The sequence below is a fragment of the Diadema antillarum genome, unplaced genomic scaffold, assembly GCF_040938485.1.
Source record: "Diadema antillarum isolate AM-2024a unplaced genomic scaffold, OU_Dant_1.0 scf00000231, whole genome shotgun sequence".
Lineage (NCBI taxonomy): Eukaryota > Metazoa > Echinodermata > Echinoidea > Diadematoida > Diadematidae > Diadema > Diadema antillarum.
The window spans coordinates 728,957-751,793 of NW_027271120.1; the positions used below are offsets into that span (position 1 = coordinate 728,957).

Here is a 22,837-nt window from a genome sequence, read left to right on the forward strand (position 1 = left end):
CCTGAAGGATAATTCAACTTGGGGATACATGTAAAGGTGAGGGATCACCGAACTGATGCAGCTTTTTGTGTGTTTGTGACAAATGACTTCATGTTGTATTTATTATCCACTGTTTTTTATTTCTTAATCATTATTTCAGAGCCCATTCTACAAAGAAGTCGAATGTCTCCCTCATCGTCCACAGAAATAGCAGACAGGCAGTTTGTCGTCATATGTTCAGAGAAAGAAGCCAAGGTAAATCCAGCAGTACTTTAGCACAAGGTTGTGATTACTGTTGTTTGTTTTTTTGTTTCATTTTCCATCTGAGAAGATGGCGGGATATAGTCCATTTTCACCTGCACCAGCTAAGTTGCTATTGTTGACATTTTGTATATTTAGCAATACTTAACATCGATTATACTGATTAACTTTTTTACACTGGTTGTTTCTATCCCTAACTCACATTTTAGAACTATTTTAAAGCACTAATGCTGGGTTTTTGTTTCATCTGCAAATGATAAATTATGCCATTAAACTTAGCCAACTCACTGTCCTGTAGCATGTTACTGTAGTGTGTGAGGTGAAGATGAGTGTGAAGTGAGTTTAATAGAAATATAAATCTGCAAGCATGAGTTTTATATTTGAAGAGCTAATGAGTATCTCCACTGGATTTTTGGTTTTTCCTCCCGATATTTGTAGGTTATATCACTGCCTTCCCAGACCTGCGTGTACAGAACTAAAGTATCAGAGTCGTCATATGTTGTCCGCAGCGATGTCATCAGTATGCAAAGTGAGTCTTTTGTCCCAAAATCATGGGATTTATCAATCAAATTCTTGTGTGAATACAAATTGCCAACAAAAAATAAGTATGTATGTCAGTTGAATGAGAAGAGATGTGGAAAGGGCAGAGTAGAATTCAGAAATTAGTTTTGATTTACAGGATGACTGTTTGAAGTATTTTTTCTATTCAAAGTTAATCCATTTTAGCTGTTTTGAAAACCTGAAATTCCTTGAACTCCTGAAAATGTGAAGGACAATATATGATAGTGTAGCGTCAGAAATAAACTGGAGGTTAAATAATCTTATACTGTCAATATGAACATACAAGTTTATCTACTGTTCCCACTCAAATACTGCATACTGCACATGTGTATCAAGTGTAATTTTTCATAATTCAAGACGTCTCGACAAATTTTGAGAGTGGTTACATTTGCCATCATGGAGTGCAGCAATGGACTGAAAAAAACTTTGCCTGCACATAGTATTCACATTGGGATCAGAGTTAAAGGACAAGTTCACCTTCATAGACATGTGGGTTGAGTGAATGCAGCAATATTAGTAGAACACATCAGTGAGAGTTTGAGGAAAATCCGACAATCTGTTCAAAAGTTATGAATCTGCTCAGTCATGGCTGGATGAGAAGACTACTATAGCTTGTGATGTCACATGAGTACAACGGTATAAAGAAAGTATAAAGAAAATTCACCTTATTTTCACTTTTCTCGCATAACAAAAGAACACTCGACTTCTATCCTTAACATACATGTACATCAGTAACAAGTCCAAGAAATGTGCACTTTATTCAAAAAGTAAAATTTTTTGAAATACTCTTTTTATTTTCATTATATCATTGTACGCATGTTACATCACACACTGTAGTAGTCTTCTCATCCAGCAGTAATTGCACAGATACTTTAAAAATTCATAACTTTTGAATGGATTGTTGGATTTTCCTCAAACTCTCACTGATGTGTTCTACTAATATTGCTGCATTCTCTCAACCCACATGTCTATGAAGGTGAACTTGTCCTTTAATATTTTAACTTTTTGTTAAATTCACAAATAGCACCCAACTCACAAAATTCAAGAAAGTTAAAAACACTGTGAAATACATTTCATTGTACAATGTACAGTGAGTTTTATTCAGAACTATTAAAAGTAAGTTTTGTACTATCACAACAACAACAAAAAAATAGAAAGAAAAATGTCATTAAAAGCTGCATTTGCAAAAACATCATGTAAGAAAACTTGCAATTTGTTGGGCTTTTTTGTTGGACCAGGTAGATAAACTATGTTATATTGAATGTTTTTTGGCTGCACAGATAGCGTCTGCCTGTCATGCTATGTGGCCAATGGACATGTCATGGCGTTCAGTCTCCCTAGCTTCAGGCTTCTCCTAGACAAAGAATACCTTCCACTCACGGATCTCAGGTTTGTTGAATACCCATCGCTCAATAGGCACGGTCAGACTGGCAAAAGATCGAGAAGTTTAAGATCGCGAAGTTTGGGCTATTGGTACGCGCGCAAGAAAGAGTGCGCTTCCGATGGCTAGTGATTATGACGTAACAATGCACATCTGTACGTGACAATTATGGCCTTGCGCTTCGGAGACACCGCCCGCAAACAGATGAAGAAGTTTCGCGGGAAGTTTCGCTGGAAGTTTGCGGTCACACTGGCAAAACTTTGAGATCTTAAACTTCTTGATCTTTTGCTAGTCTGACCGCACCTAATGTTTCTCTTTTGCAAAATTCTCTCTAGTAGTTTTGCTTTCCTCCTCTTACATATGCTGGAATTAACTTACACATGTTTGCTTTTTTTGTGAATGTATATATATATATATATATATATGAATTATTTAGAAAACAAATCCACCTGAGTATGTATGCCCATGATTTTGTTTTTTTAATATCATGGCTATATTTTATGCTCTACACACTGAATAGTCAAGTGTTTTTCTATTTTGATGAAGAGCAATTTTTCAATCAGTTGCAAAAAGACCAAATGATCATGGTTCACAAACCTTCGTAGAAAGCTGTCAAGCCCAATTCTCCATGTGTGTTTGGGGGGAGGAAAAAAAAGTATAAAGATACACTTGGTATATACGTTTGTTCATACGTGCAAGTGTACGCATACATGTATGATTATTTAGCTTACCTATTTTGTTATTTCAAATGGTGATCAATTGCAATGCAGTGCTTGAAATTTTGAACTGACATTGATGCATTATGGTGGAGAATGACAAACAACTATTTTATATCAGAGCATTTGCAATCATGAATGATGAGAGTTGAGAATCGTCTGGAAGCATGCACAGTATCAAATGCTCTGCCTGTAGTAGAAGGGGGTCCATTCCAAGGTTTGCATAGTTTAAAAAGGCTCTGAATATTAACCAAAAGAAGACAATTTCAAAGGTATGAAGTATAAATCAAACTTATTGTATGTGTTTACTACTCAAAAATTTCATGTACTTTTTATCGATGGCATTTTCCTGTTCAGTCAGGCACCACAGAAAACAAACTATCAAAATTGAGTCTTGCTCAGGGATGAAAAAATGTGACAAATTTTGTCATGATTCACCGACCATTCAATACTTCTTTGTTTGTTTTATTGATATATACATTGCATATTTCAAAAAGCCAATGTGATGTTTCCGTCTGATAAGTAAATGTTTCTTTTCCTATATCGTTGTGTTACAGGATCGGCCGAACATTCCAATTTAGCTCACATGGTAAAGGGTTGTACCAGTGCTCACCTACTGAAATCCAGAGGTATACGATATGTAGTGAAGCAAGGTAAGACAACAGCCTTGTCATCTCTTATCTCGTTGAACTGTGAACAGTAAGGTATTCTCAAGTGGCTTTTGCACTGTTTAATGTGGTAGATTAATCTGTAACAGCAACAGCTGTCATGATATGTAACAGTCTTTCACGATAAATGTGTATTCAGTGTGGCCCAATGGTACATGGAGTATTTGGGAAAGTACTCGGCACAATCTTGAGTGACCAAATGCTGCAAATGCTGAACATTTTGCTGAAGTTGTATTTTTGCAAACTTTGTGAGGTAAAAAGAAAATAAAAATCACTGGTTAACAACCCGCCAAAATATTGCCCTCTGGTTTATATGCTTGTACTAAGTATGAATGCAATGTATGAACATGCAGCACGAACAAGCAGCAGCTGCACACAAATGTCTATAGACCGATTCGGGTTCGTTGAGGGCAGCAGACAATTTGTGGCACTGGGCGCAGCCATTAGCTCAAATTGCGGTGTCCCAGCCTACCTCCCCCCCCCCCCCCTCCTCTCTTCATGCTAATGAAGGGAGGGGATGGGGGAGTGTGGGGGGGGTCGGCTGTGACATCGCAGTAATGCCGCTGCCCATGCCGATAATACACAGAGCACGTCACAGAATCGGTCAATAATCCACTCTGTGCACATGAACACCTAAATGCAGAGACCATGCAAGCAGTATGATTTTTACGTTCCCTACCATGAGTTTATCCACTTCCGAAATTGCCTTACAACAACAGATTCGCAAAATATATGGCATCTATGGTAATTCCTCCTTTCTGTATGTGCGCAACACTCTGACATGTTTGCAACAAACCATGGAATTTCTGCATTTCATGAAAGAATTTGGAACTTATAAGGTCTCCAGTGCAAGTTACAACTGTGTATTTCATCGAGCCATTTACTTTTTCATTCAAACTGGTGAGATGCTGTTTGGAAAAGGTTGTTATAGTGTTCCAAAAATCTCAAATGAATTCAATAAATGTTCAAGTTCTCCTCTAACATTCTCACATCTCAAGTTAGGTGAAGCTGCAATGTATTTTAAAACATTCAGTACTTGTATCATTTGTTGAGTTCAAAGTTACATGAAGATTGGGTTTGTTAATGTTTGTTGATTATGTGAACCTTGTGATTTGATAATATTTACACTACGCTGTTTTCATCATCTTTGTTGCCAAAAATGAGTGATTGAAAAGCTGACTTTAGTATGTCCCTTATCCTCTTCCCCCAAACAGCGAGAATCTTCATGACATGCTGGGTGATCTCTTCTTGCCAGTGAACACCCCCGAGGCCCCCAGCAAGGGGTTCTTCAAGGGTCTATTTGGTGGAGGGGGCGGGGCGCTGGATAGAGAGGAACTATGTGAGTCTCACTTCCCCCCTCCTGTCTTTTCGGTTCCATGACATTTGCTCCTGTGATAGTTGCTCCCATGAAATATCTGCATGCTAAGCCAGACATAAATTCTACCCACAAACATAACCCTAACCCTCCCATCAAACCAAACATAAAACTCTATCACAGCCCTAACCCTAAGTCCGTGGAGAGAAAAAGACTGGAGCAATTGTTGCAGGAGCAAATGTAGTGTCACCATCTTTTCAGTCCCTCTCTGTGACTTTTGATGTCGAGTTAATGAGTTGCAATGTGCAGCTTGGTATGATTTGTGTAGACCAACGAATGTGCCCTCCTACAAGAATTGTTGCAGAACCTAAAGATGATTAACAAGGAAAATAGCCTTTTATTGCAAGCCTTTTAATGTGTCCACTAAATAACATTTGGTATCAAGCATATTTGTGGGATGTGGAAAATTGTATCAGCCCCTTTTGCTTGAAGAATTCTGCTCAAGAGCGATCGAGCCAAATGCAGTGGACTCGGATATTTCTTGAGTCTGTGTAACACATTTGTAGCTCATTTTGTCTCACTCCATTATTCATGAATCGGTTTGCTTTGCGATTATTTCCAGTCGGCGAGACGGCCGGCAAGCCATCCAAGAGTGTCGCCCGTCACATCCCGGGTACCGGTGGTCTAGAGAACGTCAGGGCCCAGGCAGGAGGGGCCATGGGAGAGGTGGCCAAGGCCCGCATTGTGAGTTGCTTTTTCCTCAAATTTTCTCTTTACATTTATCATTAATCAACCAGCAGTTATCTGGGCAATTCCACGATAACACTGTGACACTTTTGAGTACAATTTCACTCATCAAATGTAATTAATAATCAAAATGTAACACTTGAGAAAAATTTCTTATTGTGTATCTATGCATATCATGATAAGCAATTTTTAAAACAAAAAAAAAAAAGGAAGAAAAACTACTGTGGTAAATGAGTTATGCACGATTAATTACCACTGTAACACCGTGACGCAAAATGGACATGGGTTCTTGTGCACTTTGTTTACTGACAAAACTCTGTGAAGTTAATGAACATTTTGATAAGTGGATCTGTTCATGGGATGTACTAGAGACTCAATGATAATAATGAAGTAAAATTTGATTAAAGAATCAATTGACAGGAAAATTATGACATAGATTTTAAATAAGTGCACCGTAACACCGTGACTGTAACACCGTGACCTCTGAAATGTGTGTAGAAAACCTATGGAGAATCCTGTTGTCTTACTTTCAGCTCATAGTGTTTCTCCATTAGGTAGAATGAAATGATGATTCATGATGAATGTTTGACATCACAGTATAACACTTCCAGGTAAAACAGAAAAATACTGAAATCATAACAGATTATCAAAAACAACAAAGTAAAGAAAAACTTTGCACAGTAACGCCGTGACATGTCATATACGTTTGTACACGTTACAGTCAGGAACACTGCTCTTACAGAAAAATATACTTTATGTTTTGAGACATAATTCACTCTATCATCATTGAAAGCTTGTTAAATATTTCTGAGTGAACTTTTAGGGTTTACAACTACTCTTTAAAAGTCCAATTTGTATATATTTAAAGATGACATACAAATTTGAAACTTACTTTGATTTTAATACCTTTGGTCACAAAGCCAGGTGAACCCACTTTATAGCAATTTCAGTAGCAATAAAAAGAATCATTCAAGCAATTTGTGTGGTACAAAATGTACCATAATTATTATTCTTTTTCAAAGCTGTACTGGAAAATGAACATGTACATAAAAATGATTACAATGCAAATTCTCATTCATACACATAAATCCTAGTGAGTGTGGCTCTTAATGGCGAAACTTGTATTAAAAGATTGTGCACAGCACCATGCACAGGAAAGTAGTATTCCAGTGAGATTAACTTTTGGTGGACACATCGATCTAGCTTCAGTATGCCCTAAGTAATTCTTTAGGATACCAGGGAAGCTGCAGCAAGACTTCAGACTGTTTATCATGTTAGGAACACATTTGAGTCTACAAAAGAAGATTCAAACCATGTGATAAAATGGTCAATTATGATAAAAATATCCAACAAAGGGTATTAACTCAACTGAAACTGATGCCTTTACCATAATTAAAAGTTCAAAACCTTCAGAAATGTTTGCTCTGGATAGTTATGAATCTGGTAGGTGGCACACTGTGAGTGGACTGCTTCCATTTTAACCCACAATGTGCTCTGAGTGTTGATTGGCATATCAAACCCCACTGCATTGTAAACACAGTTCTCGATTTTTGGCACAGAAAGGGATAAAATTGCATGATGCTGGCAACAAGTACAAGTGATAATCTTTGTGGATATAGCTTGACCCATCTGTTATGAACAATCCTTGAAAAACCTCTATCTTTTGAGTAATTGTGACAGAGAAATCAGATGGTCACTTCAACAGTTAATTATCATGTGTAATCCAGTGTGTGTCCTGTGTTATTGCAATGCAAGTCACGGTGTTATAGTCACGGTGTTACAGTCACTGTAACACCGTGACACATTTTAATCAGCTTTAATTAATTAACAAAATGAGTTACCATCATTCTAGTACTTGTATATGGTAGCTACATGTGGTCATGATTTGGGCTATCAAAATAAACCCTTTTGTGTTTGTAATTTTCAAACAATACTAAAAACATAAGTTTTTACCGTAACACCGTGACATTATTGATGATCGTATTTGCGATGTTCGCTGAAGCTTAACACATAGAAAATCTTGCACTTTGATGATTTGGTAATGATGTTCAACCCTTAAACTCTGAAAACAAAGGCAAATTTTTTACCTCCTGTTTCATTTTCTCATGCTACATTCATTTAACTTCATTATATTTTTCAGATATTTATGTCAAATTTAATTATGCTGATTTTATGCACATATTTAGCAAAGTTAATGATGTAATTTTTTAACAAGATGGTCAAATATGAAAAATTCAGTCCTTAAGCTTTCATTTGATACCAAAATGAACGAGATTTGACTATTTTGAAAATTTGATGGTCATGTCCACTTTATCGTGGAAATGCCCATCTCCTCTATATTCTTCTGTGGTCGTCTGTTCAGTTTCATGAAGTCTGTTTTTTGCTTTATCGTCTATTTGTGTTCCTTATTCTTTTATGTGAATCTACCACCATCTTCTGTCGTCATGGCAATGTCATCCTCTTTGAATCTATCCCCTCATTTTCACCCCCTTTCCCACTCATCTTCTCTCCATTGATTTCATCCTCAATTTTCCCCAATCCCATTTCTCTCCATCGAGGTAACCAAATGAAACTTGGCATCCATATGTAATTGTATGAGTGGATGAAGTTGTGCCTATCAACTTGTAGGTGCACATGCTCTGTCAAAGTTGCACTACTTGTAGGTCATGATGAAATTCTAAAATTTCACTATTTCCCTCATTTCTCTCCAATGCCTGAAAGTATTTTCATGAAACAACAGTGTATGCATGTATTACCAAAAAGTTTTGGCAATGGGGTCAAAGAGCAGAGGTCAAATAGGACTTGGTTCATGGGATGTACATATATTATGTAACTACAGTGTACTCAACTACTCATTTTGGGGTTATGCCATCAAACTTTCAAAGATGTTATTTCAGTTTTTTGGCAATCATGTGAAACTGTCGGATGTACACTCAGGTAAACCCATCTTGAGAATAATGTGATATAGCGCAGACATACCAGTCGCCATAGCTATATTTCTGTCTCTCCTCCTCTTCTCTTCCCTTTCAAATTTGGTCTCTTTTCGTCTTCATTGCAGTCATTTTCTTCTCCCTCTCCCATTCACCTGGAGTTACTGTTCCGTCTCGCTTCCTGTTCCCTCACAATCATTCCCTCTGGTCCTCGGCCATCTACTCTACCTCTGTCTCCTCTCTACCTGTATTTTCAAGAGCAAACAACAAAAGTATTACTGTAGAAGTGGAAATTTTATGCATTTTGTGCAGCCAGAAAATTGTGTGAAAATAAAAGCATGTGAATATCTTTATAGTTTACTATATTCCAGTGGTTAATGTCTTGGTTCTGCAGAATTAAAAACATGCGAAACTCATCTTACCTGGCCAAGCACAAGATATTACTTATGCGAAAATATTCACAAATGAGATATTGAGGTTGCCACTTTGAAAAAAGTTGCATTGAAGTTTAAGTTTGGGGAAATCCTGTGGATGAACGTGCACTGTCATTACACTAATTTTGTTGGTAGGATATGTAAACAGCAGTGAAGTGTCTCAGATACCAGCATACATTGTTTCTGGTATAGAAAAGTGATTGCATTAAGCCTGGCTATGTAGAATGCTGTATTTGTTTAATTCCATTTCCATTCTTTATTGTGTGTATGTCAGTTTGTTTAAGACCTTGGTCAACTCAATATTGAATGGTTCATGTGCAATAAAGGGTTGGATGCAGATTGCCGTCGTGATGAAGCAAGAGTCATCACCACTCTTGACTTTCTCCCCCTCTTCCCTTCCACCCAGGCACTCTATGAGAGAGGACAGAAGCTGAGCGAGGTGGAGGAGAGGACGGCTCAGATGATGGCCAACGCAGAAAACTTCCAGCAGGCTGCCAAAGAGATGATGCAGAAATACAAGGACAAGAAGTGGTACCAGTTCTGAGAGCATCTCTGGCAGCGCGGGGGGCCAAGTGCTCCGATTTCTAAGTCTATTCGTTGTTGTTTTTTTGTTAGTTTGATGAGCAGAAAAGAGACAAGAGTCCGTTGTTGTGGCAACGGAGGCAGATCACCTCTTCACCGGTGTGAGGCGAGGGAGGAGGAGAAGGAGGCAAAGAAAGCATCATCTGGAGACGAGGAGGATATCTCAGAAGTGCGGTTTCCTTCACTGAGATTTGTTGCAAGGCAAGATTGGAGGAAGGAGGAAGCGGGCATTTGTGTAGAGGGCGCTGTTCACGCAGCTCAATGCGCAAGGCGAATGGAAACTATACAGTCCTCTTGAGGATTTTAACGTGTCGCGGCAGCTGTAGATGAGGTGTTGTTGAGATTGTCGTTGTTTTCGTCATTTGCTGGAGTTAGCGTGCAATGATGAAACGGCATAGTGGAGGAAAAAACGCCAAGAGAAAGGGAGGTGAATAGCTAAATATCAGATGCTGGTGAAAACGAAGGACAGTGTGTTGCCAATTTGCAATGAGAGGATTATCCATTGGATGTGTTGGATTTAAGCAGCAAAAGGCACAAGAGCCAGTTGGGAGCTCTTCACCAAGGGAATGCGACATGGAAAATGGAACAGAGAGGTTTCTGCCCGTAGGGCCATCATGCGTTTGGCAGTATGTGAACAATATCATCAAATATCAAGTGCACGTGCATAAAAAGCAAAAGATGGAATGGCAGCAGTGCACACAACTACATCGTGTATCTGATGATTTTGGGGGAGATAAATAATGTGTACATGTTTGAATATGTCAAGTTCAGAGAAAGATTAAAATTTGTCAATGATATTATGTGATGTAGCTGTACGAAGAAATTATGAGCAGAAAAAAAAAAGAAAAATTCTATGTGGGTAAAGATTCTCTTCCAGATTATAATGAGTAGTGTTAATTCAGTGTACTAGAAAGTAGAAATGATGCACAAGAGTGTAATACCTTCCCCCTTCCCCCTTATTTTAGAAAAATGAAGAAAAAAATGAATAAAATGAATTGAAAAGAACTGTGATATGTAGCTTGTGAAATAAATTGCGCAAATTTAAGAGAGAGAAAAAAAATCAGAATTTATATTTATTTGAAATCGCATATTTGAGTATCTCTGTATTTTATCTCTGTATCAGTTTTCAGGCTGGCTTTAATGTATCATTTTTCCATTTTTGGAAGATATGATTTACAAAAAAGAAAAGAAAATGGCAATTATGAGGTTTATTGGACCATCAACTGTATGAATTGCATTAACTTTTTGTATGCCAAGCTTGACACAAGATGTCTTATTTTTGTCTCTGATTTTTTTTTTTTCTTCAGGTAGTACCGTACTTCAAATGTTGCAGAAGGGTTTCATGTCATCTTGGATATAGATTGGCATGGCTGATTTACCGTGAATTTTGTGAAAAGGAGATGAAATAAGTGTACTAAACTTTGATATGCCAAGTTTACTTTCTGTAGCAGATGTTTCTCTCTTGTATGAGAGGTTTCTGTTTGTTTGTTTGTTTGTTGTTTCCTCCAATGAATGCGGGAATTGTAATCTTAGAGTACAATGAGTTTTTTAGTCTGTCTGTCCATTGAAAAACTTTGGTGCAAATATTCTTTCTTTCTTCTTTTGTTTTATTAGCTAACTTCTTTGTTACTGCAGCATAACTCAAAACAGGACATTATGTGTACAGGTGGCTTTCTCCAAACATTCCAGTAGCTATTATGAGAGAGAATCGTGAAAAATACAAGCGACAATGCACGACGTCTTTACTTTCTTTCGATGCATGTCTCTCAAAAGTTTTTCGGCAGCCGGTGCCGGGAATAGTTCTGTTTTTTTGAGCACGGGATTTACAAGTTGTAGATAGTATCACTATTCTAGAGGAATTTAATCTTGTGAAGAGACTGGCTTTTAGCTCATGTCATATTACTTCTCTGTGTGATATGGATATATGTTTGATACTACCATATCGAAAATGCAGACAAACGCCATGTTTTTTATAGCTTGTAGTACTCAGCTGCTGAGAATATTATGATCATGTTTGTTTACGAGTATCGCGTAAGTTAATAGCCAATTCAACTTTGTCACTGCAAGTGTAGTTAGCAACAATTCAGGTATAGCGTATGTTTCAGTCTCATTTTCCACTTTGTCCTCAGTAGAAAATGCTTCTTTCCTTGTTTGTTTGTTTGTTTGTTTTTTCAGTTACATATCAATAATGTTGTGTACATACACGTCTCCAAAAATATACATATAAATATATATATAAATATATATATATATACCATACAATGTACAAAGATATTTGATATTTGAGACGTTAAATAGTATCACTTTTATCTTCATGGTCAAGCAACATTCTAGGATGATGAGTAGTGATGTTTTGTGCGTATAAAAATTCTCCGGTGGGCCGCCACGGGCTAGTGACGAAAAAAATTATCACAGGGCGTGACGCACATCCTGTGCATAGACTTTCTCTCAGTACGTGAATGAACACAATAGCAGTGTGTACATGTACTTACATACGATATATTTATTTTTCTCCGTGAATGCGTGTGTAGTTGGAGATCAGTCCTTTTCTAAGAGCTGTGATCTCCCGAGTGTTCGTGTGTCGTCCTTACTAAAAAAAATAAAATAATGAAAAAAAAGAGAGAGAAAAGAAATGGCAAAGAAACAAAATATGAAAAGGAAGAGAAAATCTGCAGTATTTATGAAGAAAAAAAAATGGAAAAAAGTTAAAAAGTCATATGAAAATATTCCATGACATGTGTTGTAAATAGCAAAATGTAAATACACATTGAAGAAAGTTGTTGCTGGTAGGCTTTCTGTAGACGATTTCATGTATACCAAAATGTTTTCATTCAATGTCAAATGTGAAGCTACCTGAGCTACACACTAAAACAAAAAACAAAACAACAACCACACAAAACACAAACGGCCTGCTTCTCTATGTAGTGCTATTTGTATTCGACATCTCTAAGCTGCGGCATCGCAATACGGTGCAGAGTGAGGTATTAAGGTACGATGAATTTGCATCATTAGACACAACCTCGCAAACTAAACTTTTTGCAAAGAGAATGTTGCCCTACTCCCCGTCCATATCCCATCATGCCCCACGGTATGGTAGCTTGATGGGCATAAACATATCTTGCCAATGTGCACTCTTGTGGGATTTGTGGGCAGTTGGGTATTCTCGCTCGAAAATTTTTGTCAGATACGTCTGAAAAACCAAAAATCCAGGAGACTAACGTTCACACGTTAGCTTTGAAACAAAAACAACAACAAAAGTAAATCGTATGCTGATGAAGAAAGCCACAAGAGGTATTCAAATCACAAATGCCACGCTGTTTCTATTTCAGAGGTAGGGTATAGTTTTTACCTTTTTTTTATTGCAATTCAGTAGTCAGAGAGCGCCTTTCTCCTAGCTTTTATTCTTTGTTTTTAAAAGATAAGTGGATATTGACAAATATTACCGAAATGAACGGCACAAGCAGACCAGTGTCTCCCCCTATATATCTGTAGGCCAATCATTACCCTAAACTCAACTCCTTCCCCACGTGCTTGGAAGCTTCACGGCATTGCCTGTACGATCGGCGCAACATAGGGTCAGTGGAGTTTTTACAGACCAAAGATCCACCTGTAACGGATGTTCAGTTGATCCTCCGCGGACAGAGCGTTCAGTTTATACTCAGAAGGCTGGAAGATGTTTGACATGCCATACTCAAAATAGATGTAGCTGTTCATAGTGATCTGATATTTTCGTATAGCCATATATTGTATCCAAGATTCTCCATATTTCATGCGTCATATTTATATGTATGTGTATATGGGTTCTTTACCTCTGATTTGGATTTGTAATCCCCTTGAATTTTGATTTTTTTTTTTTCTTAACTAAATGTTAAAAGTGTAGTTTGCTGCCAGAGATGTCTCAAATCCAAATATCCTCTATCTAAACGTGGATCCACATTTTGTTTTACCTTTTTTGTTGCGTATGTTTCGGAGAGATATTCTATGTTGTGAGTAATGGAGTCTGAACCATACACAGATGACAATAGGGTGGGACCATCATGCAGAGAACATCTACAATCTACTTTCGGTCTGTTGCTCCATGCAATGAAGACACACTTAATTTCTCATCTGTACCTGTGCGGCGGCGGCGTAAACTCGTAGACTTTAGTGACGGGGTATTACAGGGATTGGTATTTTGTTTTTCCCCTCCAATATTCTATTGCGTGGACACTGACATTCCATTTTATTAGAAAAGAGGGACCAAAATATTTATTTCAAGAGAACCAGATTCTCATGCAACATTCTCTCCTGTGTTTCCTCTCATTTTGTTTTTTATGCATTCTAGTGGCTTTACAAAATGCGTATGTGACATACATAGTCATGAATTGATGGAGTTTGTTTAAAGACACACACTTTGTAGCATCGATTTCATGTTTTTTTGAGAACATTCCTACCGGTCAACAATCTATTGCCATGGAAAGAGAGAAAATTGAGGGCAGACAAATGAGACTGTTCCATGATGTGATCATACGACATTACCTCTTATCGTAAGCATTCCCTGTGCTCTGCTGTTTACAAGAGTCCAAGCTTTGCTTAGGGAGGTGCGCCATCCCCCTGCTCATTTGTTGTTGTCATGTTTTTCATGGAGGCAGTACATGTAGGTGGCGGAGTAATAAAGTCTACAAAACGTTCGTTGCCCAGCAGACAGAAACGGGACACTATAGCTTGTGATAGGATGAACATCCAGCCAAAATTTGAATTCATCTGGTAGACTTTAAGATCTTGAAATCCAATTTTGGTGGTATAGGCGGATGGCACATCATAAGTGTATCTTGTTGATCAAATGCCAGAATGGGGGTGGGTAGAGGGGGAGGGGGGGGGGGGGGGGAAGCTTACAGTTCATGCAACACTTGTGCAAACTTGAGTATGCAAGATTTTAAGTGCTCACACTTGTGGAGAGACCACAAGGCTATACTGACAAAAGCCAAACACAGGAATCTTTATAGCTCAGAAATACGCAATCAGATCATTGGCAGAAATATGCATTGTACCCGGTACTCTTACGTTTCTCCCTAGCTGCGACTGGGCACGTAACGTTTGAAAAGAGGGGTGGGGAGAGAGAAATATGTAGTCTGTCAGGAATCACAGACACATCAGCAAGACCCTGCCCAGTTAACATTTGAACGTAAAACAAACAGGACTTAGCTCTGAAAGGGATCAAGTTGAAGAGACCATCATTAGGGATTGGTAGGATTTCTCTTGCTTTTTCTTCTTTTTTTTTTCATTTTTTTTTTTAGTGAGTCTGTATTTTGAGAAGGGAAACAACGCCCCAGTTCAGGAAGAACTTGTGACGTGAAGTAGATCTGGTCTGTTGTACATCTTTGTGTAATGTAGTGAAATACTCGATACAAGCCTTGTCATTTGTTCCCTTTGGTGAAAGGTGTTTATCTAGAGATAAGAAAGCATAAGGAAAAGGCTATACTGGTATCTCTTCAATCCTGCCTTGGCTGATGAACTTGCCTTCAACAACATATCGACATTAATCCACTCAGCACACACATAACATGTACTTGGTGCTACATGGTTCCATCGCAGATCAACAGAGGAGCAGCCAAAGGATCCTTTTCACGGCTCAGAGATTCTAATCCAAATCAGTATGTACAGTATCACCATGTAGAGTATGTGTAAACAAGGTATCACACCCTTTCGTGTGATAATGTAGTATTTCAGAAGTGAGATCTCTCTCCATAATACACTCGCACCTGTGAGAAAACGAAACTTTGGACACGAATTGTATACTTCCCATTAATGTTCTCATGCAGCTGTACTACTTTATAACCCCCGACAGCTTGACAAAGCCTTTATGGAAGAGCATGATTATGTAGTGCACATAAAATTAATTATTATTTTTTTCTTCATTTTCAAATTGAAGTGTGAGATCTACTCTTTAGACTTCTATGACTTTTGCAAGCCACGGCAGCTGGAAATACAAAAGATTATTTTAATGAATACATTAACAGAGACGTGTATGAAGCACTGTCAGTGCTGCTAGAGTTAAAAGTGTATCATTATTTGCACTTGGTCACCGAAACAAATTGATGTCACTATTGAATCATTAATTGTTACTACAATCGCAGCGTGATTTCAATCGGCAGGGCAATAAATGCTGAAAACCAGAGCGTCGTCGGGCTCTGGATTCTGCTCTTTCTTTTGTCTTCTCTGATGATCGAGGAATGATGGCGATCTACACATGCTGCCGTAGGACCGTTGGAAGGTGGTGATGAACAAAACGCTGTCGGAGATTTTCTCTCTCCGCTTTGACATCCATGTCTTCAGCAGAGAAATTCAGAGCTAGAAAGCCGTAATTGACCTTGGGTAACCAACAGATCTGTGATTTTGTGTCTTTATTTTGCGTCTGCCTTCGTGCCTCCGCCCATAGGGGAAGCCAAATGCACAATGCATCCAGGTTGTCTTTACGTGTACATGTACATCCCAACATCTTGTCTCAATTTTAAGAAATGCCATCTAGCAGATATTTTTCTTTTTTGCACCAGTACCTGGCCCAGGTATTGCTATATACCTGATGTGAACATGCACTTATAAGAATTTGGGCAAACTCTCTGTGGAGGTCAAAGGTCAAATGTGTCGAAAACTGCGGCTCAAAATAGCACTTTCCAGCTGTAACCTTGGCGAGCAAGGTACAGTGGTAACATATTTTGGTGAGAAAGTTAGAAATACATTGACTTGACACATGTGTAGACAAAGTGAAGGTAGTGAAAGATCAAAGGTTAAGGTCAAAGGTCATTGATTCATTAATCAATTTCATTCATTTGAACAAAGGGCACTGCTTTTGCCAGCCAAGCATCATTTTCAGTTATTATTTTTGTTTTTTTGGCTTGGAATGTCCAGTGGTACTGTGATTGATGGAACAGGTAGGAATATGAATACAAAAATGTACTTACAAAATCATTTGTGTTAAAGGTGACAGGTCAAAAACAGAGGTCACAGTACTTTGATTAAAAATGGTATTTTCCAGCCAGAATGTCAGCTAGGATTGTCCAATATTGGTATGTGATAAGTGGATAGACATGAATATATACAGTTAGTTTCCTGAAATTACAGGAGTGAAAGGTCAAAGGTCAGCCTCAAGGGTCACCAAAATTAATTGATCATTCCTCTTCTACCAGAATAGAAAAAAATCCAGTAACAGTGACTGGTGTAATGGATAGAAATACACTGGGAACTATTACCCTAGTACAGTAAGGGCTAGAAGTCAATTTGTCAGTTAAGTGGTGGAGATCAATGGATTTAATTCAAATACACTGTATGAATGAAGGGCCATTATGCAATGATTGCATGTGAATACTGAGGCATTTCAGTTAACTGGGGGAGGTATTACCAAAATTGCTCTAGCATTGTTTTTGTAAGTTGCTGTATATGGATTTGTCCTATCTGTTTTATTTCTCTGTAGGTCCTTTGAACATGTTGGGGATGCTGTAGCCATTGTATTCTTTTTCTGTCTACATCTGATCAGAACATAATCTACTTAATCATTATGGTGTTCGTCATTTGTATGTATTAAGTGCATACCTAGCAATCAAATCATGTTGCAAGACCCAGTGTGTTTGAAACTTGAGGGATTCCAGAAATGTGGTTGTTTTTTTGTTTTTTTGTTTTTGCTTTGCTTTGTGGTTTTAAACTGACTTAATGATTCCCCCCCCCCCCCCCCCCCCCCCCTCTCCACATCAAGACACCACATCCTTATGCTGGCTTAAAATGTAAAGGTCAGAATGCTGGAGTATGATTTCACCAGGGTTTGATCGCAACTATCTGTAGCACTCATTTCCTAGTGAAATCTGTCCAAAAAGCACTCCCAGCCAGAAAAGTCAATTAAGGATTTTGTATGCCAGTGATGATTAGCAAAGATATGAAAAGAAGCGAACAGCACACAAGGCTACGAGTTCCATTCCCTTTAGTCTTTCAAGCGTTTACCAGTCATTCTACAAGGAGAGAAGTACTTGCGCACACCAGATATATGCCATCCTTAGCTAAATTCGTAAAAAGCAAATATGTCACACTTTCTGCATATAGATGCTGTTACACAGTAGTACATACATCGGCAATGGTTTAGTGGTGGTACTTGTAAGTGGGCGTCGATATACAATGTACCATTGTACCCATGTATTTTGATTGCTGGGAATGAATGTTATTTTATATAGGTTAAGTCCTGTTGCGTATGTTCTTTTGAATATTGCGTATGTTCTTTTGAACATTGCGTTGTACGTTTCCATCGATAAGATTTCAATACTCTGTGGATATTTGCTCTGCCAGTCCTTTTGTACCACTTCATATTTGCTATTGGTTTATATTTGTGCATGTGACTTCAAGGTAAGAATTGATTCATAATGTGTTGCAATTTTAAATTTTAGCATTTATGTATATATTTATATTTGACATACTGGTGTTCTTCTGTTGTTGGTTTTGTTTTTTTCCCCCTTGATAGCTTTGTGCAGTAGTGCTGATGCCGACATATGTATGTTTTAACATCAGCCACAGAATAACAACAGTTTAATGTATTGTAGGCTAAGAACAAGATTCCACTTGCCAGTTCCTGGCCACAAGGGTAAACTTTTTGAGCAGGACATGATCAGAATCTAAGCTTTCAAACGTATCTGCAGCCATAATTAAGACAGCAGACGGGTTGCAAACAGATGTTTATGTTTTTGGATCCAACATTATTTCAGTTTTGTTATATTGCAGTGATATGTCTCGACCATTTTATACTTCCGCATCACGTATCATTGGCATTGGTTACACATGTTTATATGCCACAATTCGCTGTCCATGAATCGTGGGCCAAGGGAAATTGTGTTACTTTTGCCTACTTCTATTTGAAAGCCGGCTGTGTAGTTACATTTGCTGTTCTGAATTTAATCAGCATACATTGTACAAATATCTGGATTGCAGGAGGGGGTTCGTGGTTATGTTTCAATTTTGTTCCCCCTTATCTATGAGACGTGTAATTTATAGTGGAATTACTTTCATTTCTTTGCATACTCTTTTTCAAGTGGATCATACTAAGTGAAAGGAAGTTGTGTCAAAAATTGCAATACCTCATTGTATCCTGCTATGTAACCTACATGCATCAAGAATTATGTCAAGTTTGTTCTGGGAATTGATTTATGAATGTAAGGCTAGGGCCCGTTTGTCAAAGCTGGGTGAAATAGTCCGACTGCCAGCTCGGAATGTGGACCTCACCGACCAAAGCCGTTGTATTCAAAGAATGGTTCTCTCACGTGACATTGGTGGAACATTTTGTTCGAGTATTCCTCCTTTCAATATCAGACAAATCAATGTGCAATGGATTTATTCAGCCGCTAAAACTAATATGTCCCAGATGACAATCATGCCAAGTTATCAGACGACGGTCTGTGTCCGTCCAATCAGAGAACTGCTAAATCATGAAAGATTGCAAGTAAATATCATGTGAGAGCAGTCGGCTTCCACTCAGAATATATGTACTAGTAGTAACATTTGATGTGTTCCACAGATTGTTCTTTTTATTTTCCCCTCGATAGTTATCATTTGTAAGAGAGCAAAGAAATTGAGCGAGGGATAAACTTTTGCTAATTGATTATGGCCACAGATGGAAAAAAATTTTAATAAGGCCTACAAATCACCATGTCTGATTTTGTTTTCTTTCCTACTGTTCTGTATGGGGCAAATAGTACACAGTAAGTCCTGCGAAGCTACATTGTACTTTGATGTGTATTTTTTGCACAGAAATAACAACAAACGAATCCAGCCAGGCATGATTAGTGTGCCTGGGCTTGATTACGCAACTTTATATACTTTCTTGGATATCTTTTTTTGAACGTCGTTTTAATTTTTTTTTTTTCTGCTGTTGATCACATTCCATGCATGCAAATGAAATATTGCATCGATAGCACAATCCTGCCCTCTTCGACGGAACAAACATGAAATAAACTAGCACTAACTGCCCTGGCCAGCTCACCTTCGAAGAGAATGCATTGTCGATTACGATTGAGTTTTTTTTTCTCCTTCTATTTATTTCATTTCTTTGTGTTTTTGTTTCATTGTAATTTATTCGGTTTATTCAATGTGTCGTGGGTAATCACTACCATGACGTGTTACGACTTGCCGTTGCCAAAGATTCTGGAAAGAAACGCAGAGAGAGCAGAAGGATTATTTCAATGTTTCACAGAAACTGTCCTTCACAGAGAGAAAAAAAAAATGAAGAAAAATCAGCAATATTAATAACATTGTAAAGAATACTATGTGTACCGTCTGAACTATTCAAAAGAGTTAACAGTGATCATAGATTCGACACGTGAGACAACAAGTATTCAGTAGAATTTGGACATTTTTCTTCTTTTCGCTCACTAATAGTTTAATAGGACGTTGAGTCAGAGACGAAAACTTTTCGTATTTTTCTTTCTTAGTGATATGAGTGAGAATGTGTCTTGCAAAGTAGCAAAACCAGAAATGAGTCTACAAACGGCATTGCCACTTTTTTATGTTGGCTGTTCAGTGCAATCTAATTGATGTATAGTGATTATATAACAAGTTAATCAGTTTACATGTACATTGTAATGAATACGAAAGTGTGTCTAGATAAATTTGCTAAATACATTATATATATATATATATATACATATATATATATCCATAATTCAAAATGCTACACTACATGGTGATGATGCGATGTTGTTAGCTGATCATAGGAAATCAAGAATATTGATATTTAGATAAGAGTATAGAGAAATATATATGAATGTATTATAATACCAAATCCGTTTTACTGTGGCTCTTTTCACTGTGTTACTGGTTTGAAGAAAAAAAAAAGACACATACAAAATAAATATATTATATAAATATTATAAATATATCTGAAAACCTGAATATGAAAATATGAACTGTAGTTTATGATGTTACTGTCAAGTTTGGACAGTTTTTTCTTGTACTCAATTTAAGAAATAAGAAAAAATGTCAATGTTTTGTGTTGCAAAAAAAAAAAAGATTCTTGTACAGAATGTGTTTAGAATGTACTGTAAATGTAGGCACGTACCAATTAAAACACAGTATATTCACGCATTACTCTATATACTTGTCTTGGTGGCTTCATTCCTATGTACTGAACGGAGCAGAGCAGTTGTTGCTGTACGTGCTACACGCCTGTACATACCGTCACTCTACTATAGAAGCAACCCACCCCACAATGCAGTGTGACTGGGCGCATTGTGGCATAGTGGTACACTTGTAACGTTCAACAGGATGTTCCCAGTTCAAATCCCACCAAGTGCCTCTCTCCTTGGACAAGCTAGATTTTTTCCCACCATATCCTTCTTGTCCTTCTCAAGCCAGAAAAAGAAATGGGTACTAGAAACAAGAAATGGGTACCTGGTATATGCAAGGGTAATCATGGAGCTAGTAGCTCCAGAGAGTAATAATAATGGCAGGGCCCTCTGGTAGAACAGTGGCAACACTGATAGAGGCTACATATTTTATATACCCTGGAAAAAGAAGAGTATATTATCATTATCACTACTCTAATTATTATCATTATCATTTATCATTTTTTCTAGTTGATAAAGAATAATAATAATAATAATGATAATAATAATTATAATCATCATCATCATATAAAATATGATAGTAATAAACATGATGTGATTATGATAATCATACATACAGTGTATGTATTACCATCACCATCAACTTTAACAACCTGATAGAAATTGAATAAGTTAAAGAAGAAAAAAAAATGAACATTTGAATTCATTCAAATTAGACACAAAAGGAGGGAGTTGTCGAATTTCAAATTTCAGTGTTTTGGGCAAAAAGTGGCGTATCGGTCAACGTTAGTACACAAATCATGAGGTGATGGTATTTATTACCCGTACTAGTTCGCTAATGTCCTGCACACAAATCTCAACGTAATTTCCTTTTCTGATTTGCCTTTTTTAACAAAGTCTAGCAGAATTAATTATTCCCTTTCTGTCAAAATTTAACTGTTAATACTGGAAATTTGCTGATGACTTTGCAATGATCAAGTTTAAGTAGGCAGTATTATACAGGGAAAACTCCCAGTTAAAGGGAAGAACTACAATGTAGTTCTAATGGAGATGAATTTTGAGGTTTCCAATATTTTCTGATGATGATTTTTTACCATAATGAGAAACCTCTACGAAATATGAAAGAGCATATAATTTTAAGAGGAATTCAAAGTTTATTTGATGAAAATTGGTTTTGAAATGGCTGTGATATTCAAAACAAATCTTTTATTAGGATTGCTGTGTTTTACTATGTTTTTGGATATCTCAACTCTTTCAAAACCTATTTTCAGCAAATTAACTTTGAATTCCTCTTTGAATTGTATGCTGTTTAACATTTCATCAAGTGGTTTTTAAAGATATCGAAAAAAGTTGAAAGCTGGTTTTTCACCTCAACCAGTACTACTATCCTTTTGAGAAGCTTGCTTGATACGAGGTCCCGCTTTTAGCGAGGTGAGTATTCCCTTACAGATTTTTCATTGCTGTATTTAGCTGGTTTATCTCTTTTTTAGTATGTTTCAAAAAGGTAGTGGTTATAACGAGGTAAAATATGCAGTCCCTGCCCCCTCTTTACACTGTACAACCAGAAATTTTTTTGCATGCATTCAAAGGCATTGTTTACCATTTGCAGATGAAACTAAACCCTAGTTTTAATGCTTCAAGTTACTTCTAACTGATAACTCAAACATTTGATTTTTTTAATCACTCCTCCCAATGGTAAACAATACTTTGAATTCAGCGAGAACCAAGATTCGCAAAATTAAAAAGCACGCGAAAGTTCTGCTTTACACAATATACATGTACATTGAATGCCGTTGGCGCCAATTCGCGAAAATTCCATACCGCGAATACAAGTGTATGTCTTGCTCCACAGTACATGTGATGTATCAGGACGTTGATTGTTGAGTTATTGACCCAGAACACAATTTTGTATTTCCCATACCGTATTTCAATGTACAAACTAGTGAGAGTTGCTTAGTGATGACATACATGTAATCCTCAAATCTTCTTTGAATATGAAGATATCATGACTTTCTACAGTATACATATTTTTCTGATCTTACTTAATGTGGTTTCCTTTTTTGACTCTTTATTCAAAATATCCACTCTCTGTGTTCACCTCCAAAGCAAATCTCGTTTACATTGTAATTTCAGTCCACCACACACATTAATCCTTGAAAACTTGATTCTGTGCAGAAACATTTGCATA

General features: G+C 37.3%; 1 protein-coding gene across 1 annotated transcript in view; it reads left to right on the top strand.

The window, feature by feature from the left end:
* LOC139724823 (syntaxin-binding protein 5-like) overlaps positions 1–10,141 on the top strand; it is a 91,130-nt gene extending 80,989 nt beyond the window's left edge. The window contains exons 20-26 of the mRNA XM_071635948.1: positions 140–234; positions 679–769; positions 2,082–2,190; positions 3,456–3,551; positions 4,781–4,905; positions 5,504–5,625; positions 9,399–10,141. Coding sequence (XP_071492049.1) covers positions 140–234; positions 679–769; positions 2,082–2,190; positions 3,456–3,551; positions 4,781–4,905; positions 5,504–5,625; positions 9,399–9,536 — 776 coding nt within the window. The 3' untranslated portion in view covers positions 9,537–10,141. The remainder of the gene's footprint in view (positions 1–139; positions 235–678; positions 770–2,081; positions 2,191–3,455; positions 3,552–4,780; positions 4,906–5,503; positions 5,626–9,398) is intronic.
* The last annotated feature ends 12,696 nt before the right edge of the window (positions 10,142–22,837 follow it).